This window comes from Equus przewalskii, chromosome 3 (genome assembly GCF_037783145.1).
Source record: "Equus przewalskii isolate Varuska chromosome 3, EquPr2, whole genome shotgun sequence".
Lineage (NCBI taxonomy): Eukaryota > Metazoa > Chordata > Mammalia > Perissodactyla > Equidae > Equus > Equus przewalskii.
The window spans coordinates 109,511,856-109,533,890 of record NC_091833.1 but is presented as its reverse complement, the minus strand read 5'-3'; the positions used below and the strand labels follow the sequence as shown (position 1 = coordinate 109,533,890).

The following is a 22,035-nucleotide window of genomic DNA, read 5'->3' as shown; positions in this document are numbered from 1 at the left end:
AAATCTGCTAATCTCAAACAATACTCTATCTTTCCTAGCTGCCAAACTTTGTAAGCATTCACATGTTTACCATTTATAATTTTATTTCGTTTACTAGACTCAGCTTTTGTCCACCATGTGTCCACTGTGGATTAACTATTCCCTTAGGTACAATTAAGGCCTTTCCATTTGTTGTAAGAAGAGCTAAGTATGAAGGACACAGCCAGAAATAACATTTATACCTCAACCAAAAACAGAAGCACATTCAAACTCAAACAATGGTTTATGCAGCATCTTTTTTTTTATTAGACACATGTCTACATAGCAAAATAAACTTGAGATAAAAATTCATGGCAACTGTACACCAGCTTTCACCATTTAGATTGGATATCAAAATTATATCACCTCCACCAACTGAAATTATTTTTCAGAAAAATACACTTCTAAACTACAAGTGAAGTGAAAGTTGGCTTCCAAACATTAATTATAACCAAAATTTTATTCATCATTATTTCAGAGACATTTCACACAATTTTTACTGGTTTTTATTTTTAAATCCTTAAATTAAAAAATATATATATACACTTAGCAATACCTCCTCCCTTACCCAGGATTTGAAGAGATGGTGGAAAACACAATGGTAACAACTAATGCACAGAGAACTTATTATATACTAGGCATGGTTCTAGCTTTATATATAATTGTTATTAACAACCTCCCTATAAGGTAGATGCTATTATTATTCCCCTCATAACAGATGAGAAAACTGAGGTACAAAGATGGTAAGTACCTTATCATGGTCACACAATTAATAAGTGAGACCATATCTGAACCTAAGTGGTCTTAGAAGTCTGTGCCTTTAACCACTACTCTATACTTTTTCTCTATATTAAAGTGCTAGAACACACTATAAAATAAATATCCATAGGGGAAAATACAATTTGTCATCTTTTTAAAATTAAAATTTTGAATGAAAATTAACAGATTAATTAGAGCTAAGAGTTCAGTTTTCAAAAGAACTATGTGTGTAATGTTAAAGGCTTTTTACTTGATCTTATGTGGTAGTAACTTATAAGCACCAAGTGAGGCTGTTATTATTAAACACCTCTTCCAGATGAAAAACCTAGGCTCAGAGTTTTACAAAACCTCAAAAAAAAAAACCAGTATAATTTTCACTTTACACCTCAAAAGATCCATAGTTCTATCTTTTACTGAAGCAGAAAACTAACGATTTTCTAGTCATTCATAACAAGCATTTATTGAGCACTCTTTGTGTGCCGCGGACGAGCTAGATACTAGAGGGACAGCAGTGAACAAGGCAGACAATCTCTGCCTTTGTGGAGCTTTAATTACAGAACCCCCGTGTAACTCCAAAGACAACAAAAAAACTTTGCTCCAAAAAAGGTGACTTTTTCAGAAGAATTACACAGTTTAAAAAGCAAAAAATAGTTAATAATTATTAAAATCAAATTAGAAACCCTCTAGTATTCTGTCCTAGTCCTTTTCTATTTGTTCATTTCCCTCAACCCCCTATAAGGAGTTAGGAATTGGCAAAGTTCTCACAGACTCTTCATGTTGTACCTTTTCACTTAATCAGAATCAATGCAATAAACTAAAGAGTAAGGAATGGAGATGACTCATTCAAAACCATATCTTAAAACAGAACAAGTTCAAAAAATTTAAAAAGACACGCAGTCTATATCACCAGTTATTAGCAAACTCCCCTTTTATGTCTGTCTCTCTCTTCCTGTGAATATAAAACATATCTCCCATCCTTTAAAAATAACACTAAAAGAGTTCTGACCCACAATCCCTCCAGCTGCTAACCCATTTATTGACTCTCTTGTACAGTGGCATTACATATACATGTTGCCTCTCTTCATTGTCCACATTTCATTTCTTTCCCTTGTCTCTTGAACTCACTCTACTCAGCTTTCATCCCTACCACTCCAATGAACCTGCTTGCCAAGGTCACACCAACCACCGATACACTGCTTAATCTGATAACCATTCTCAGTCCTCATCTGTTGATTACTCCCTTCTCCTTAAAACATCTTTACAGTTGGCTTCCAGGGCACTTCACTCTTGTGATTTTCCTCTTACTTCCACTGGCCACATTTCAATTCCTTTGCTAATCTCTCTTCACTTACCCAAACTTTAAAACATGGCTCTAACCCAAGGATTAATCTTTAGACCACTTCTCTTTTTATAGCCACTTCTATGTAAAGTTCACCCAGTCTCAAGGATTTAAATATCACCAACATGCTACTGACTCCCAGGTTTTTATCTCTAGACCTCATCTTGCCCTTGAACTCTATATTCATATTTCCATCTTCCTACTAAACATCTCCATATTGATGCTTAATAAGTATCTCAAATTTAACATGTCCAAAGCAAATTTTTGATTCTCACCCAAAATCTATTCCTCCCGCACTTTTCCTCATCTCAGTAAGTTGAATTTCAGCCTTCCAGATGCTTAGGCCAAAAATCTTGGTATTATCTTGCCTCTTCTTTCCTCTACTCCACAACTAATTTATAAGAAAATTCATCATCCCCACCTTCAAAATATATCCAGAAGTCAACCACTTCCACTATCCACTGCTATCACCATGATCCATGCCACCATTATTTCTAACATGGATTATGTCAAAAGCCTCCTATCTGTTTACCTTGGTTCCACCCTTACCTGCTATAATATATCCTCAAAACAAGAACTGTAGTGATCTTTTCAAGTTAAATCACTTCACTCTGCTCAAATCCTTAAGTGGCTTTCCATCTCACACTGAGTAGAAGTCAAAGCCCTTAAAATGGCCTACAAAGTGTTTCCTGATCTGTCCTCTTCCTAGACCCTTCCCTCTTTATATCTAACTTCATCTCCTACACTACTCCTTTCACTCACTGTTCCCGTAACATCACATAGCTACACACACACACACAAACATATACATACCTGCTCTGAGTTACGGCGGGGGGGGGGGGGGTGTGGGAGGAGGGGGGGCGGAGGACGGACTACTACCTCAAGGCCTTTGCACTTAATCTTCCCCTCTATACGGATAACTCTTCTTCCAGATATCTATGTGGCGCTCTCTCTCTCCCCTCCTTTATGTCTTTGCTCAGGTATCATCTCCTCAGACTTTCCTTGACTACCATATTTAAAATCTTAACACCCTCCCCAAAGACTTCCCTTTTCTCCCTTCCTTGTTTTATCTATCTATACAACACTTATCACCATTTAACATATCATATATGTTACTCATTTATTTATCACCTATCTTCCTCTACTGAAATACAGCTAGATGAGGGCAGGGATTTTTGTTTGTCTGTTTATTTCTGTATCCCTAACACCTAGACAGGACTATGCTCAATGACTATTTGTTAAATGAATGAATGAGAGAAGACATAGGAAAGCAAACAAAGAAAATACCTGCTGAATTGCTTTATTTATACTGCAAAAACTAGACATTCGTGTGAAATTTTAGAAAATATAACAAAAAATGAAAAATAATTAAATTCTAAGCTCAAGAACAATTTTAAGTTAAAAAGAAATGCTACTTTTAGAGCCCCCAAAACACTCCTAGTTCGGCAAATTTCCAGGGTGTGCCTGGAAAATAGTAAGAATTCAATAAATCTTAGCTAGATTCATTATTATTATTGTTACCAGGTATATGCACCTATGTATATAGAAAACAGATTCTTAATAATCTATCAATGGAATGATAAAATGAGCCTAAGAAATCATCTCTGCAAAGATAAGAAAACAGGGTTTACACTGCACATAAAGTTAAAATTATGGGGCCAGCCCCATAAGCCAAGTGGTTTAAGTTCGCATGCTCTACTTTGGCAGCCCAGGGTTCACGGGTTCAGATCCTGAGTGTGGACCTACACGCTGCTCACAAAGCCATGCTGTGGCAGCATCCCACATAGAAGAAGAATTACAGTGACTTACAACTAGGATATACAACTATGTGCTGGGACCTTGGGGAGAAAACAAAAAAAGAAAAAAGAGGAAGACTGGCAGCAGAGGTTAACTCAGGGCCAATCTTCCTCACCAAAAAAAAGTATACCTTAAATAAACACTTTAAAAAAAAGTTAAAAGTATACTCTCTTAAAATTGTATGTCAATAAACATGTTCAGTTAAGCAGACTTACAACTAAACATAGTTTGGATCATCATATTTTAGGAATAGAAGATACTTATGATTACCTAGTACAATCCCCTCACTTTATGCATGAAGATGATCCTAAGTGATTAACTAAATTGCCCAGTGTCATGAAGCTAGATAAAATGACAGCACCAGGACAAAAGCTGAAGTTTTCCGATCTCCACTCTAGTGTTCCTTTAATCTATATTGGATTTGTACCACAATTATCGCAAATATAAATTAAAATAAATTATTAAAGGGGCTTAATTACATTAATGAAAATTTCAGATCTCCTTTTCACGAAGAAATCTTCTTTTTATTAAATAAAAGAAAGCTGTGTTCTTTTATTTAATATCTAATAATTAATTTCCTCAAATTTAAAATCAGAGATTCATCATAAAAGAAACAAAAGTAAGGTGGATTACGCTTCCTTAAGCATTTAATAAGCTCTCTCCATTATGACAATGAGAAAATGGACAGAAATCCTATAAACAGATTGTTGTGACTGAAACACTTACATAATTCCCTCAGAACAAAACCACAAAAACCTTACTACTTCTCAGGCTAGGTAAACTGTAATACTGCCAAAATGGTTTGAAGGAGGTTATCTCAAAAAAGTAACTATGAAATGACATCACATCACCGCAACAACCGTCAGGTGAAAATGGTTTTTGATCAGTACTATGAAAAGGCACTCATCTGACATTTTTCTTACCCAATAATTATCAGTCATAACATCAGTCTGAATGCAAATTTATGTATTTAACTTGAGGAAACTATTCAACCAATTAAACTTGAAATGCTATCAAAATGTTCTGAAAGTACAGTAAGGGTGTGAAGTATCACGTAAGAGAACAGATTTAAGTATATACAGTCACAATTCTGTGACTCTGAGATTCTGTCATTGTACAAACATCACAGAGTGTACTTACACAAACCTAGATGGTATAGCCTACTACACACCTAGGCTATATGGTACCAATCTTACGGGAACGCCATTAGATATGTGGTCTGTTGTTGACTGAAACAGTGTTATGGAGTGCATGCCTGTATATTAAAATACTCTCTTACTCAGTATACAGGATACTGATATCATCAGTATCAAAATAAGATGCGATCAGTATCAAAATAAGATGCGATCAGCATCTTCCACTAAGTAATCATAGCTCTGTCTGACAAATTTACACGTAAAGAGAGGAAAAAGCAAAAGAATGAAGCAATAGAAACAGAAATATTGCACTCATCTGAAAAAGACACTTGGTTCTGATACTTCGGGATTACTATTCCTGGAACAAAAAAGAACTAAAGTATTAAAAGAAATGGATGAGGGCGCGGGATGTTTAAATTTAGAATGTATAAACACAATGAACTTTTCAAATCCTCAAAAGAGTTTTTGTTTATGCTTTTAAATTAGAAACTCTCTCAAGCAAACTGATAATAATGACTCACTCATTCACTTTGTTGTAATATTGTAGATGACAAATTTTATAGAAGTTGATATGAATATGAATTCTTCAAAATAGGAATCAGAGTAAATGTTACCTACTTCATAGTTTCACATTTCTACTCTCTAGATAAATAAGAATTTTTGAAGACTCAAAAGAGTCACTGTATAGGCAAGTACTTTCATGTAAATTCCCGTGAAGTTTTTCAAGCTGGACCTATAACCATTTCTTACTCTCCTTTATTACTGAGAATAAAGAATAGTCTTTTAAAAAGACTTGTGATAATTTTACTGAGAGCATCAGTAAAATTTTCAACTTGAAATTTACTTGTTTTAATAATACATTTCCACTGAGTTCAGGGAACACAACTTACAAGGTACATTAAAATGTAACCTTTGAACCTCACAGTGTAAAACATCACTTCCTGGGCAGAGATAGTACTCCAAGAACAATCAATCACTGTTAAGAAGAATATACATTCAACATTGTTAATTAGTGTTGATGCACTCTTCTCTATGCCCTCATCTGTCATGAAGATTGTTTAAAAATCTGAGTTATTAGTCTTTATTTGGGAAAGGATCTGGTTAATATCTTTAAGAGTAGAAATCATTCATCCATCCACTCTATCCTGGAGCGTGATAATTCCTACCCCCAATACAAGTTACTGATAACCACCACCCCTCCACTAACTAAGAAGCTATAAATCAAGAAGAGGGCAGCTCCTATGCAACCCCTGTTAATTTCTGTTTACAATCTATCCAACTGAGAATGTTAGCTAGTCAGGGGAGAAACAAGCTGATGGATCAGATAGTAGGAAAACATAACAGCTTAAAGATAGAAAATAACAAAATGACAAATTAAAATGCCATGTGATTATAAAACGGATTGAATTTAAAATTAATTTTTAAAAAAATTAATATTCCTGAATGTCTATTCACTTCAATTTGAACCTTCCCTGAAACACTAAAGAAAAATTAAAGCCGTACTTTAGTGCAGATTATTATTTTTGAAATTAAACACTAAAACAAAAAATTTGTAAATAAAGTAAAAAGTATAGGTTTCTACCCTTATGTAAAGTCACAAGTTAAGAAAGACAAGCAAAATTCTTAATTCTTTTATAATGTTTATTTAACCTAAAATCATGACATAAAATCTATGACATTTTATCTCAAACATGATCCAGCATAAGATAACTTCTATGTATTTCCTAAGAAACTCTCTCTGATGTTCTTCACCAGGTTGGAATTCAGCAGGCCAGTAGGGCCTGAAGGCCATCTAATAGATTCCCTCTATCTACATATGTATTTTTCCTCATTAAGAAAACCATTTTCCCTGAATAACACATCCCAGGTCATAAACACTTCTAATTTCAACAGTCTTCATGAAAAGGCTTTTATTCATTCATTCAGTATTCATTCATTCAGGCACTGTTCTAAGTGATGAGGTCTTTAGCTTTCATAGAGCTTGGATTTTAGTGGGGAAAGACAGACAAGAAACAAACAAAAAACAATACCAGATAGCAACAAGACTACGCAGATAACTGAAACAGGATGTCCTGACAGAAAGGGACTAGATGGCTTGTTTAGACAGTGATCGAGGAATGCAACTCTGAGCAGATGACATTTAAGATGAGATCCAAATGACATAATGGAGCCAGCCAAGCGAAGACCAGAAGGAAAAGCATTCAAGCAGAAGAAACCCTAAGGTACAAACTTGGAATGTTCTAGGAACAGAAAAAAAGACAAATGTACCTTATGCATATAGTGGGGCAAGGGAGCATGCAGTAGCAGATGAGGTCTGAGAACTAGTGCTTGGCAAACTCGGATTAAGGAGTTAGGATTTCATTCTAAGTGTGATGAGAAAGCACTAGGGGGTTTTAAGCAGAAGTCATATGATTTGCCGTTTGGGAACCAGATTGTAAGAAAGCAAAGTTAGGAGCAGGAAGAACAGTTAGGAGGCTACTGCAGTAGTTTACATGAGAGGTGATGATGGTGTTTTAGGTCACAGCCAGGTCCACCTGTAATAAGTCCATAAATGGACATAAATTGAAAATCCCAAGGCTCTGCAGCACAGGCTATGATCAAGTGAGAATGCCCCTATGCCAGGAGAGCAAGACCTTCAAGGGTAGGAAATCAGGTATTCGGCCTGGTGGATTTGGCTCCCTGAATTGCAGAAGTTGCCTTAGATGGTAATATAATTATTTCTTAGTGTTTGTGTGGCTGGATCTCTAGCCTGCCAGACATTTCATTCCACATGGGGCTGCAGACATGATCAAACTTCAACAGAACTTCCGTAAAATACACAGAATAAGTATATGGCTTACCCTCTTTCCCATTTTGAAAGTTACCTACCAAGAATTTATTTTTACCTCACTAGGGAAAAGTAGGGCCTTCCATGAAGATTTGGATATACTTGTATTTATTAATCCCAACAACCAGACAGAGCAAAAGAATGGCAGTCAAATTTTCAGAAAACGTGAAGACAGAGAAAAAGAATAAAATTAAGACCTAGGTTAGCAGCTCCCAGTCACTCCTTAAGCACTCTCTTCGGCTCAACCTTTGTGCAAACTAACAATGGCTAGCTGAAAACACAGACAACTAGCACTCAAGAATGTCTGCTGAATGAACTGTCCTACCCAACACATGGTATGAGAACTAACAATATGGAAAAAAACAAAAACACGAAACAAGGAATAAGATGGTGACAAAGGAATTCTCTAGGAACCATTTCCTCCAGGCCACTTTTGTAAAATAACTATCTCAGCTCTTCTAATCTGTAATTTGTGATCATTTGAATTGAAGCTATAGTCAGTGCTTTTAAAAGGCTATTATGATTAATAATAACAATAATTAATAGTTATTGAGCATTTACAGTGTATAAGACCACATGCAAAGAGCTTTTTATGAAATATCTCATTTAATCTTTAAACCAACTTTATTAAACAGAAACTATTATCCCTATTTCCAGATGAGGAAATTGAGGCTTAATGACATAAAGTAAATTGTCTAAAGTCACACTGCCGTTAAGTGAAGAAAGTGGGCTTGAAAGCAACATCTTTGTAAATTCAAAGCCATACGATCTTAACTATGGCTTAATACTTCATTTAAAATCTTAAATGGTACAAAGAAAGAACACTAACTAGTGTCTTAGAGCTTTTCAGAATAGAATATAGAATAAAATAATTTGTTTTAAGTATTATATACTGAAATAATTAATTTACTAATTACCAATTCTGTTTATTTCATTAAAGCAAGTCCCTTCCTCTACTGGCTATTTCATTAACCTATTCTAATTACTCTTTATATTTAAACATAATAAAACTCAATTTTTTACAAAACTAAAGCCATAATTCATCCTCACCAAAGACTATCCTCAATCATTAGTCCAAATTTCTGAGAGTTTGCTATATTTTAATAAAAAGCAAATGAGTTTATAACTTACTAATTACAAGCACTTACTATAGAACAAATTCACACATACACTCTCTCTCTCTTTGTATGGAAATTATCTCTCTATCCTATCCTTATGCTAATCTTTGGCTAAAAGTTGGCTACTGCTGCCAATGTTTTCACAGCCTATACATATTTCTTTTCAACATATACTTTCTATTCAAGCTGCAAAGAATAGGATACAACGATGAATTTTCAAAAGCACATTTAGGCAGAAGATGACTCTGTAGATAATGAAAATAATAATTAAGTTTCAAATGTCTTCCCATCACGTTTCTTTTTCTTTGCCTTTAACCAGTATGTAAAGTCGTTGCTTTTTATTACAATTATATCCCCAAAAAAGGAAATGAATACATACTACTATGCTAATGTAACATCAACTTGGAAACAGAAATTATAAGATCTTCCATTACATGATCATATGAAATCAAGTCAGTGACAGATTATGCAGTAAATAATAACCACGAAAATGTTCATCTATAATCTCTTCATTTTACATTTATAACATTCTGTATGACTATATACTCTACTACATATTCTAAAATACAGTATTATATATACAAGAAAAGGGTTAGAGCTAAGCAATAAGCAAAAATATTCCAGACTTTTATGCTATTAAATCTCAAACACAACATTGCAATAATTTTTTGCATAAATTCATACAACTTACATAAATGTTTGTTTTTAAAACCTAGGAATAGCATCACCAGCACAGTCCAATAGCCCATCTAGTCTGATATCCTGTCTTTGACAGTGACCAATGGTGGTTGCCTCACAGGACAGCATAAATACATAACATAATGTATATAATTATGCACCAGTACACCATTACTCCAGATGGTAGTTAGATTATAACCTCAAAGAAATGAAATCAAATTCCAACCCCCTATCTCTTCCCTACTCTATAATTTCCCAAAAGGTAATGGGAAATCTCCAATTTCAAGCACAAATTTAACCATAATATAAGCCAATGCTTTGCTAACATGACAACTGACTAAGAAATGATCCCCTAAAATGAAAAGTTGCACTCAGAAATAGAACCTAAGCTCATCAAAACTTATGATTTGTAAAGGGGGATTTCAATGAATTGAAAAGCAGCTGATTCACTCAATCAGAATTATTTATAAAACAGATGAGCAAAATTTAACTAAAGCTTAAAAAAAACTGTGCCTTTTACCTAAGCCATCCATTTCTTATATGTAATACTGTTTTCTAGAATGTATTATAAAATTTGTATGATGAACTCTTCAGAGAAATGATATTCACACCTGTTTTGCAATGGTTTTAAAGTAAGGCTTAGAATTATTAAATGTTCATCTAAGTGTGCAAAACCACATAATGAATAAATCTTGGTTTGGTCCTTTAGGAAGTACTATTTCCTAAACAATTACTAACAAAAATACACTATATTTTTAAAGACCATTGGAGAAGATAATTCTCTTGGTAGTATACTTGGGTATTGATTTAAGAACGCTTACAGCCAGGAAACAGTTCCTGACTTAAATCCTCCATGGTATAATCTGAATTTATTTTCTCTTTTTCTGACCTCAAATAAGTTGTAAAAGATTAGATCATATAATAGTATTTTAAACATTTTAAAATCCTTATTAATGTCTCTTTTCCCAGGTAACTGCATTGCAGGACTATGAACCAAATAACAGTCCTGTACTGAATTCAGTCTCATAATTTTTATATGCTGTAATCATAGCCCAAGAGACAAATATCAAAAATTACTTATCCATCATTTTTACCAAGCACTACTCCTCCCCTAAATTAATACACTCTTTCTCAAAAAAAAAATTATCTATATTTCAGGACAAACCTCAAAAATTCATAAAAGGAACTTTCTGAGAGATGGGTGCAAGAAACAATGCACACAAAATTCCACGCAGACACTACTTTCTTCCCTAGAACAGAGGATCATTTAATGAAATGTATCTCTCAAAATCTCTGGGGCAGAACTGAAGCTGCAGTGAAATATCATAAAATCTGCAGCTGTGTTGCTGTTCTTAATAGTCCACGCTGCTTCCTTAGACCACAGGAAGCCAAAACACACACTGTCCAAACAGAACTTACCTTAACAGGAATTGGCCAAAGCAGGAGAGCAGTTATGATAGATTGAGAATCAAAACTGTTATTGAAAAGATGTGTACTCATCTTTAGGAATTTTCTCCTTTAGCAATTTGCTCACTCCAGGAAAGCTATACCTATTTATGTTGCCAAACATGAAATTTTTTTAGGAATAAAAACTACAAGATAGGCAAATAAACTTTACTATACATAAATAAGCATTAATAACTTACTTTTATTGCCCACCAAGGCAATCAGCGGCTGAGTTTCTGACTCCTCATTCACTTTCTTCACCACAGAATACCAGTCTTCTAAATTCTCAAAGCTTTGGTAATTTGTAATATCATATACCAAGAGGATTCCCTGTCACAAAAGTTACAGAATATTTGTAATTTAGTACTTGAAAAAAATATTAACACTGAACACTCAGGTGATACTTCAGATATGCCTAGTAGAGTATAAAAATACAAATGTAGACTGTTTTCTATAAAACTGACTTCAATTTAGTTACTAGCAGACAGATAACACTGAAATGTTTCCATTCAAGATAAATCCAACAAAAGATGCAATGCAAGCTCAAGAATAATTTTACCAAATTGTAAGAGGCTTCCCAATAAGATATCTGGGATATGCTTAGTAAGTTACAATAAATATAAGAAAATCATATCACAGAGGTGGAAAAAGCTGCAAGGTCTACAATCCTGCCTGTCACTTTCATGACGTCAAACATTTAAGCCTTTCAATAAATAACCATCTGCTGCTGCTCTTTTTAAATATTTTCAAAAACAGAGATTCCATGACATCCCTTGATAGTCAATTTCAGCGTTTAACACAATTTTCTTTAAATGAAATAAGTCTATTTCCTCTTTGGGTCCTCTGTGCATTTGGAGAACAACATGACAGTATCATCCTTATAATAACCATTCATGTACTTGAAGATAGTTAAGTAACTCTTTACCATCTCCTTTCCAGAATAAACAAACTCAATTCCTAAAACTTGCCTCAAAGGACCTATTTTCTATCCCTTTAATCATAGTTGTTGGTTCTTCCCAGGACACACTACATATAGTTTTTTGACATCCTCTTTAAAATGAGCAATGTAAAACTGGACATGATACTGTAATAAGAGCCTGAACAAAGCCAAATATAACAGAGGGACTGCTTCCTGCCTCTTATATATCATATTCCGTTTAATATATCCCATTATTTTGTGTGGGAAGGAGAATAAGTATGTACATACACAAAAATAAAAGTGCCACATTCTTGATTCTCATCCAGATTGTGGTCAAACATTTAATACAAAGCTCTGCATACAGTATAAGTCTGGACCCTAATAGCATTTATGTCTCCTTCTTCTTAGGTTATAACCATAAATGTTGACTACTTTTTTGCACCTATTACGTACCTAACATTAAAATTTTGTATCAGTTTTCAACTACACCAATGTCACGAAAATCTGAGAAGGGAAAATGAGAAAAATCGAAGACATTAAAATACAAAAGAAGTTCTAGGACTTTCAGTTTCAGCTCTGACATGTAAAGAGCTTGGAAGTCATCACATCTATCCTTATGATAAGAAAAAAGCTGAACAAACCAAAAGCAATGACATTTCTTGGACACAGCAGAGAGCTGAGTTTGCAGGGCAAATTGCCATCCTAAAATCTGGAGAGACAGGTGAATCCAGAGTCACAGTAAAAATCTGCTTACCAGGAGCAGAAACCACTAGAGCCAGTAAATGGTAGAACATTTTAATGGTAATTTTGACAAACTGCTAGAGGGTAAATGGGGTCTAGCTTGAGAATGAGAAACTCCTGGGGACACAGTCTTAGAGGTACCATCACACTTTCACAGGTTTTGCCTCCAGATCCTCATGGTGAAGAGTCAAGAAAAATCCCCCGGTGGCTCTGGCACAGGGAGGGAGAAAGCAATCATTCTAAAATATGCCCTGAACATTACCCATAAAAAAGGCATACTCTCCAAGAAAAAAGCTTAATCAGAGTCTTATTCCTCACGAGGGAAGAGCAATTCCCAACCCCGGCCCTTTCTAGCCATCCTGTCTCACCTAAGTCGGAAGAGCTAAGAAACATCTGTGAAAGTCACAGGCCAGGGCAAAGGTCCACTAAAAGTCTAAGACTTAATCATGAGAGTATAGAATGCTTTCCCTCCCCCATACTTTACCACAACACCAACCAGTCCCAGTAAAACAGTAGTTGATTACACACAAAAGAGCTGCAAAACACAAACTTCAGCTAAGGAAGAGCTCTTTGGGATTCCCCCAACAAAAGGGGGAGGAAAAAAACAAGGACACTAGAGGAATTTGATGTCTCTGGCACTTAGAGCTTCAACAAACTGTTAAACACAGACCAAATTAGCATAAAACCTCACACTAAAGGCTTATTTACCTCAATTTATATTACTCAATACATCATATCTAGCTTTTAAAAAAATTAGAAGGCACAGTAAAAGGCAGTTTGAAGAGAAAAAGCAAGCATCAGAACCAGAATCAAATATGACACAGACTTTTGGAACGACCAGACCAGGAATTTAAAATAACTATGATTAATATTTTAAAAGCTCTAATGGAAAAGGTAGACAAGATCCAAGAACAGGCAAGTAATGTATGCAAAAAGATGGAAACTCTAAAGAACAATAAAAAAAAAGGCTAGATATCAAAAACACTGTAACAGACATAAAGAATGCCATTGATGGGCTCATCAGTAAACTGGACACAGCCTAGGAAAGAATTAGTGACATTAAAGATCATGTAATAGAAACTTCCAAAATTAAAATGTAAAGAGAAAAAAGAATGAATAAAACAGAACATCAAAGAACTACAGGACAATTCAGAATGGTATACCATACGTGTAACTGGAATATCAGAAGGAGAAGACAGAATGGAGCTTAAGAAATATTTGAAGAAATACTGGCCAAAAAATAGTCAAAGTTAATTAAAGACACGAAACCACAGATCCAGGAATCTCCAAAAACACTAAGTAGGATAAATACCAAAACATCTATACCTAGGCACATCATATATTCAAGCTGCATAAAACAAAACACAAAGAGAAAATCTTAAAAGAAGATTTTCTGGTGGGCAAGTGGAGGTGGGGAGAGAGAGAGAATATTTTATCTATAGAGGAACAAGAATAAAAATTACAGAGAATTTCTCATCAGAAACCATGTAAGTAAGAAAAGAAGGAAGTGAAATAGTAAAGTGTTAAAAGAAAGAAAAGGACCAATACAGACTTCTGTATGTAAAATTATCATTCATAAGTGAGGGAGAAATAAGAACTTTCTCAAATTAAAAAAAAACTGAGGTGGTTACCAGAGGAGACACAGGGTGGAGGGAGGGTGAAAGGGGTAAAGCGTGATATTTGTACAGTGACAGACGGCAGCCAGACTTTTGGTGGTGAACACGATATAGTCTATACAGAAGTCAAAATATAATGATATACAACTAAAATTTATATAATGTTATAAACCAATTTACCTCAATAAAATAAAATATATATATATATGTGCATACACACACACACACACACACACACACACATTAAAAAAGAAGAAACAATCACTGAGGGAATTCATAGCCAGCAGACCTGCCATGGAAGAAATGCTAAAAGAGGTTCTTCAGGGAGAAGGAAATGATATGGGTCAAAAACTCAGTTCTACCAAAAAAAGGGAAAAGTATCAGAGAAGGAACAATAAAAGTAAAATAAAATCATTTATTTTCCTCATTCTTAACTGATCTAAAATATAACTGTTTAAAGTAATAACAGTAACATTATATTGAGTGATTATAGCATACGGATAAGCGAAGTGAATAACAGTGATATCATAAGGTATGGGAGGGATGAATTGAGAATACTCTTCTATGAAGTATCTGAACTAAACATGGACCAAAATAGTATCATATGAAAATGGAGTTTGTCAAAAATATATATTGCAAACTCTAGGGCAACTGCTAAAAAAGATTTTTTTTAAATAATTCATAGGCCAAGAGAGGAGATAAAAGGCTCACATAAAACCAGAAAAGATAGAAAGAGAGAGGGTAAAACAAAGAACAAGCACAAGGAATACAAAACAAACATGAAAGATATTAACCCAACTTTATCAATAATCACTTTAAAGTGAATGGTCCAAATATACCAATTAAAAGACAGATTGTTAGAGTGGATGAAAAACCAAGACTCAACTATATATTGCTTTCAGGAAACTTGCTTTAATATAAGGACAGGTTAAAAGTAAAGGGATAGAGAAATACCATGCTAACAACTAATGAAAAGAAAGCTGGAGTAGCTACATCAATTTCTGAAAAAGCAAACTTCAGAATAAGGAAAATTATTGGATGTAAAGATTGGCATAATGATAAAGAGGTCAATTCTCCAAGAAACATAACAATCTTTTATGTATATACATCTAACAAAACAGTATCAAAATATGTTAGGCCAAAACTAATAGAACTGTAAGGAATTCCAAATCCACAGACCCACTATTATAGTTGGAGACTTCGATACTGCTTTTTCGTTAATTGAGACGTCAAGCAAGCAGAAAATCAATAAACCTACTGAACAACTTTGGGTCAACAAAGAAATCAAAGAATAAAAAAATACCTGGAGACAAATGAAAATACGACATACCAAAATTTATGAAGCAGCAAAAGCGGTTCTAAGAGAGAAGTTTACAGCAATAGAGGCCTACCTCAACAAACAAGAAAAACCTCAAATAAACAATATAACACCACACCTAACAGAATTAGAAAAAGAGGAACAAACAAAACCCAAATCGGTAGAAGGAAGGAAATAATAAAAATGTGAATGGAAATACATGAAATAGAAACAAAAAAAAAATAGAAAAAAATCAAGGAAACTAAGAGCTGGTTCTTTGAAAAGATAAACAAAGTTAAGAAACTTTTAGCTAGACTCACCAAGAAAAAAAGAGAAAAGGCTCAAATAAATAAAATCAGAAATGAAAGAGGAGAAATTACAATGCACACACCACTGAAATACAAAGGATTATAAGAGAATACTACGAAAAGCTATACCAACAAAGTGGATAATCTAGAAGAAATGGATAAATTCTTAGAATTATACAACCTTCCAAAACTGAATCAATAAGACATAGAGAATTTGAATAGACCAAACATCAGTAAGAAGATTGAAACAGTAATCAAAAATCTCCAAAAAAATATAAGTCCAGGACCAGATGGCTTCCCTGGTGAATTCCACCATTCAAAGAAGACTTAATACGTATCCTTCTCAAACTCTTCCAAAAAACTGAAGAGGAGGTGACACTTCCCAACTCATTCTATGAAGCCAACGTTACCCTGATACCAAAAACAGACAAGGAAACATAAAAAAAGAAAATTACAGTCCAATATCACTGATGAACATAGATGTAAAAGTCCTCAACAAAATACTAATAAATTAAATACAATACATTAAAAAGATCATTCACTATGATCAAGTGGGATTTCGTCCAGGGATGCAAGGATGGTTCAACACCTGCAAATCAATCAAGGTGATACACTTCATCAACAAAATGAAGAATAAAAATCTTATGATCATCTCAATAAATGCAGAGAAAGCATTCGACAAGATACAGCATCCATTTACAACAAAAATTCTGAATAAAATGGGTATATAAGGAAAGTACCTCAACATAATAAAGGCCAAATATGACAAACCCACAACTAACATGATGCTCATCAGTGAAAAACTGAAAGCTATCACTCTAAGAACAGGAACAAGAGAAGGATGCCCACTTTCACCACTCTTACTTAACATACTATTGGAAGTCCTAGCCAGAGCAATCAGGCAAGAAAAAGAAATAAAAGGGATCCAAATTGGAAAGGAAGAAGTAAACTGCCAGTATTGGCAGATGATATGATTTTATACATAGAAAGCCCTAAAGAATTCACAAAACTATTAGAAATAATAAATGAATACAGTAAAGTTGCAGGGTACAAAATCAATATATGAAAATCAGTTGCATTTCTAGACACTGACAATGAACTAGTGGAAAGAGAAATCAAGAATATAATCCTATTTACAACCGCAACAAAAGAATAAAATACCTAGGAATAAATTTATCCAAAGAATTGCAAGATCTGGACAATGAAAATTACAAAAAATAAAGAAATCAAAGATGACACAAAGAAAATGCAAAGATATTCTGTGCTCATAGATGGGAAGAATTAACATGGTTAAAATGTCCACACTTCCTAAAGCAATCTACAGAGTCAATGCAATCCCTACCAAAATCCCAACAATACTTTTCATGGAAATAGAACAAAGAATCCTAAAATTTATATAGAGCAACAAAAGACCCGGAATAGCGAAAGCAATCCTGAGAAAAAAGAACAAAGTTGGAGTTATTACACTTCTTGATTTCAAAATATACTACAAAGCTATAATAATCAAAACAGCCTGATACTGGTGGAAAAACAGATACACAGATCAATGGAACAGTATGGAGACGCCAGAAATAAAACCACACATCTATAGACAGCTAATCTTCAACAAAAGAGCCAAGAACATACAAGGGAGAAGGAAAGTCTCTTCCATAAATGGTGCTGGGAAAACCGGATGGCCACATGCAAAAGAAGGAAAAGTAAACCATTATCTTACACCATGCACGAAAACTAACTCAAAAGGGATTGAAGACTTGAATGTAAGACCTGAAACCATAAAAATCCTAGAAGAAAATATAGGCAGTATGTTCTTCAACACTGGTCTTAGCAGTATCTTCTTGAATACTATGTCTTATTTGGCAAGGGAAACAAAAGAAAAAATAAACAAATGAGACTACATCAGACTAAAAAGCTTCTGCACAGCAAAGGAAACCATCAACAAAACGAAAAGACAACCTAACAATTGGGAGAAGATATTTGCAAATCATATATCTGATAAGGGGTTAATATTCTAAATACATAAAGAACTCATGCAACTCAACAACAAAAAACAAACCACCCAATTAAAAGAAGGGGAAAGGACGGGGCTGGCCCCGTGGCCGAGTGGTTAAGTTCGCGCGCTCCGCTGCAGGCGGCCCAGTGTTTCGTTGGTTCGAATCCTGGGTGCGGACATGGCACTGCTCATCAAACCACGCTGAGGCGGCGTCCCACATGCCACAACTAGAAGGACCCACAATGAAGAATATACAACTATGTACTGGGGGGCTTTGGGGAGAAAAAGGAAAAAATAAAATCTTTAAAAAAAAAAAAAAAAAGAAGGGGACAGGATCTGAACATTTTTCCAAAGAAGTCTACAGATGGCCAACAGGCACATGAAAAGCTATTCAACATCACTAATTATTAGGGAAATGCAAATAAAAACTACAATGAGATATCACCTCATGCCCATCAGAATGGCTATATAATAAACAAGACAAGAAATAACAAATGTTGGAAAGGATGTAGAAAAGGGAACTCTCATACATGCTGGTGGGAATGTAAACTGGTGCAGTCACTATGGAAAACAGTATGAAGAGTCCTCAAAAAATTAGGACTAGAACCACCATATAATCTACCTATTCCACTTCTGGGTATTTACCCAAAGAACACGAAAATAATAAGTTGAAAAGCTATTTGCACTCCTATGTTCATTGCAGCATTATTCACAATGGAAAAGACATGGAAATAACATAAGTGCCCATCAATGGATGAATGGATAAAGAAGATGTGGCATATACACACAATGGAATACTACTCAGCCATAAAAAAGATGAAATCTTGCCATTTCCGACAACATAGATGGATCTTGAGGGTATTATGCTAAGTGAAACAAGTCAGATGAAGAAAGTCAAATACCATAGAATTTCACTCATAAGTGGAAGACAGAAAAAACAACAACAGCAAACAAACACATATATACAAAGATTAGATTGGTGGTTACCAGAGGGGAATATGGGAAGGAGGAGGGCAAAGGAAGTAACAGGGCACATGTGTACATGACGCATGTTGATTAGTCTTTAGGTGGTAAACATGATGTAGTCTAAACAGAAATTGAAATATAATGGCATACACATGAAATTTATCTAATGGTATCATATATCATACCATTATATAACGGTAGTTTCATCTAATTGACATTTATAGAGTGGTCTATCCAAAGACATTAGAATTTACACTCTTCTCAAGCTCATATGAAACATTCACCAAAACAGACTACATTCTGGACCATAAAACATACTTTAACAAATTTATAATAGAAATCATACCAAGCATGTTCTCAGACTACAATGGAATTAAACTAGAAATCAATAATAGAAAGATAGCTGGAAAAACTCAAAATATTTGGAGATTAAACAACATACTTCTCAATAACACACTGGTTAAAAGAGACATTCCAAGAGAAGCTTAAAAATATCTTAAATCAATAAAAATACAACCCATCAAAACTGTGGGATACAGCAAAAATAGTGCTTAGGAGAAAATGTAGAGCATTGAATGCATACATTAGAAAAGAAGAAACAATAATCTAGCTCCTACTTTAGAAAATTGAGGAAGAAGAGAAATTTAAGCTTAATTTAAGCAGAAGAAAAAATAATAAAAATTCTAGCAGAGATCAATGAAAAGAGGAAAACAATAAAGAAAATTAACAAAACCAAAAAGTGGTAAACCTCTAGCCAGGTTAACAAAAAAAATGAGAGAAAAGTCATAAATTAATGAGGGGTCATCACTACTGATCTCACAGACATTAAAAGGATAATAAAGAAATAATATTAACAACTCTATGGCCAAAAATGTGATAACATCGACGAAATGGCCCAATTCTCTGCAAGGCACAAACCACCAAAACTCATACAAGCAGGCACTGACTCCAAGGTCTTTACCCACCAGCTTCAGCACACCAAAGCCAGACCTCTTAAGTACTCACCTCTATAATACACGCACCCTCAAGATCTGAGTCTCTCACCACATCAATCAATCCAGGCCTCTTCCGACTCCTTCCAGAAAACTATCACAATCTTCTTAGCACAAGAAAGTACAACTCCCTCAGAAATGCAACACATAATGGCAACAACTGAGGTCTGAGAAGAATCTACTTGGAACTGTTGGAAACAATTTTCTTGGCAATCTTGTGACCGTCTAAACCCATCACTGCGTCTCATGTTCCTGATACCCTCTTTTATCACCCATCTCTCTGCCATTCATCTCTCTCCTATGTCTTATCCCCAACTGCCCTCTGCTTCCTCTTTCCAATTTACCCTCCAACTGTTCCTCTTCTTCCCAAATCTTTTTGCCATGACTTTTGGAAATCAGATTGTAAGCTTAATAAATCCTTCTATATCCGCAAATTCTTCAACAAAAATTTCCTACATTTTCTATGCCTTAACTTCACTTTTTTCCCCCTGCAATTCCCAGAAGATACTATCACCTTTCTCTTTCTCTTTTAAACCTCAAGACCTTTAGTAAATATTACATAAAGTTACTTTATATCGTACTTTGTTTTCATCTATTTCACTTATCACCATATCTAATAAGCATGATGAGTCAGTAAATCAAATGGATACCATTTTCAAAGGAAAAACTGATAGCAGTCTGGAAGGAACAAACACTGATGGCAACACTTAACAGTATGCCAACAGTAAGGTATTTCATAGATTTAGCTCTAATGTTTAACATGCACTGTACCTACACAATTTAACCTTCTCCAAAATGAAAGCTTCCCCATTCCAAAAATGCAGGTATTTTTTCACCCTGATTTGTACAACAAATCAGCTACTTTCATTTTTAATTATATATAGAAATGAATTAAATCATACAGATTATACAATAGTCATACAACATATACTTTGCTGTATAAGTACAACCTGTAAGAAGGAACACTAATGCAAGAGAGTTCTGTAAATATAATCAGTTATTAAAATAGTCAACTAAAAAATTAATAGTAAAAGACAGCAGAAGGTCTCAGGCAGTACAGCTTTGAGATGAGCTCTTTCCCCAACTGTCATACAGGCACGAAATTCTTTTGTTGGTGGTTAACACGCTAGCTCATCTGTGTGGGGCACTGGCACACAATAGTAGTTATGTTCCACCTCACAAATGACTACACTTCATTGAGTTTATGCTCAGTAGCGCAGTGTTTGCAAACCACTTAGATTCCAGGACAGAAAGAGCTACAAAAATGAAACATCCAGTCCTTCTCTGAGGTTTGTTATTAGCCTCTGTTAGCCACAGGTTACAAGGCACTAAACACTATGTTCTGTGTGTTTGCTTGTAACCACTAGGAAAAATAGCCTATAACATCTTTCTGAAGACTCCCAGAAAATTTTAAGTTGATTTAAAAATCTAGGAATATAACTGAGACGCACTTACTAGTTCTTGTCAAAATACCTCACTAATTCTTTCTTGGGTGTCAATTCAATTTGTTTCAACCAACACTATTCAATACACCATTGCTAAAGTTTAATGCTATTGGAGGGAAAGGTGAAGAGGGTAAAATAATCAGTTTTATTTGAATCTAAGTTAACTCCTAGCCTACAAATAAGCTTCTTCCTGGATGTTAAAAAACACTTTAAAAAAAAAAAACACTTAATAGCCAGGTATAAGATAATTCTTTCACAACTCATAAGCTAGAGAAACTAAAACAAAACCCTAAATAATACATTAAACTAATGTCCTTAAAATAGTTTGTCGTATCATTATTTCTGAAAGACTTCTATCCCATAGCATGTATACCAAAATCCAAAGTATTCATCAGATGGGCAATATATAGCATCTACAACAACTCCAGGAACCATATAGATCCATTTTGAAGAATAATTATATGATTATATGTTATTAAATATATTAAACTGCTATTAGAATGTTTTTGAAAGCACTGTTTTTGAAAAGTAACATCTCTCCCAATTTATGATAGTGAATTATAGTGAGAGCTTCTCTGGCCTAGATAAAAACTTATATATATTTTAACAAAAGAAACTACTGGTAAATGTACTTTATGATTTC

At 34.4% G+C, this 22,035-nt stretch overlaps 1 protein-coding gene across 4 annotated transcripts in view; it reads right to left on the bottom strand.

Moving 5' to 3' along the window:
- RAB28 (RAB28, member RAS oncogene family) overlaps positions 1-22,035 on the bottom strand; it is an 89,265-nt gene that overhangs the window by 54,353 nt on the left and 12,877 nt on the right. For all 4 annotated transcript variants that reach the window (XM_008522525.2, XM_008522518.2, XM_070613225.1 and 1 more), the window contains exon 4: positions 11,319-11,448. In XM_008522525.2, the coding sequence (XP_008520747.2) occupies positions 11,319-11,448 (130 nt within the window). The remainder of the gene's footprint in view (positions 1-11,318; positions 11,449-22,035) is intronic.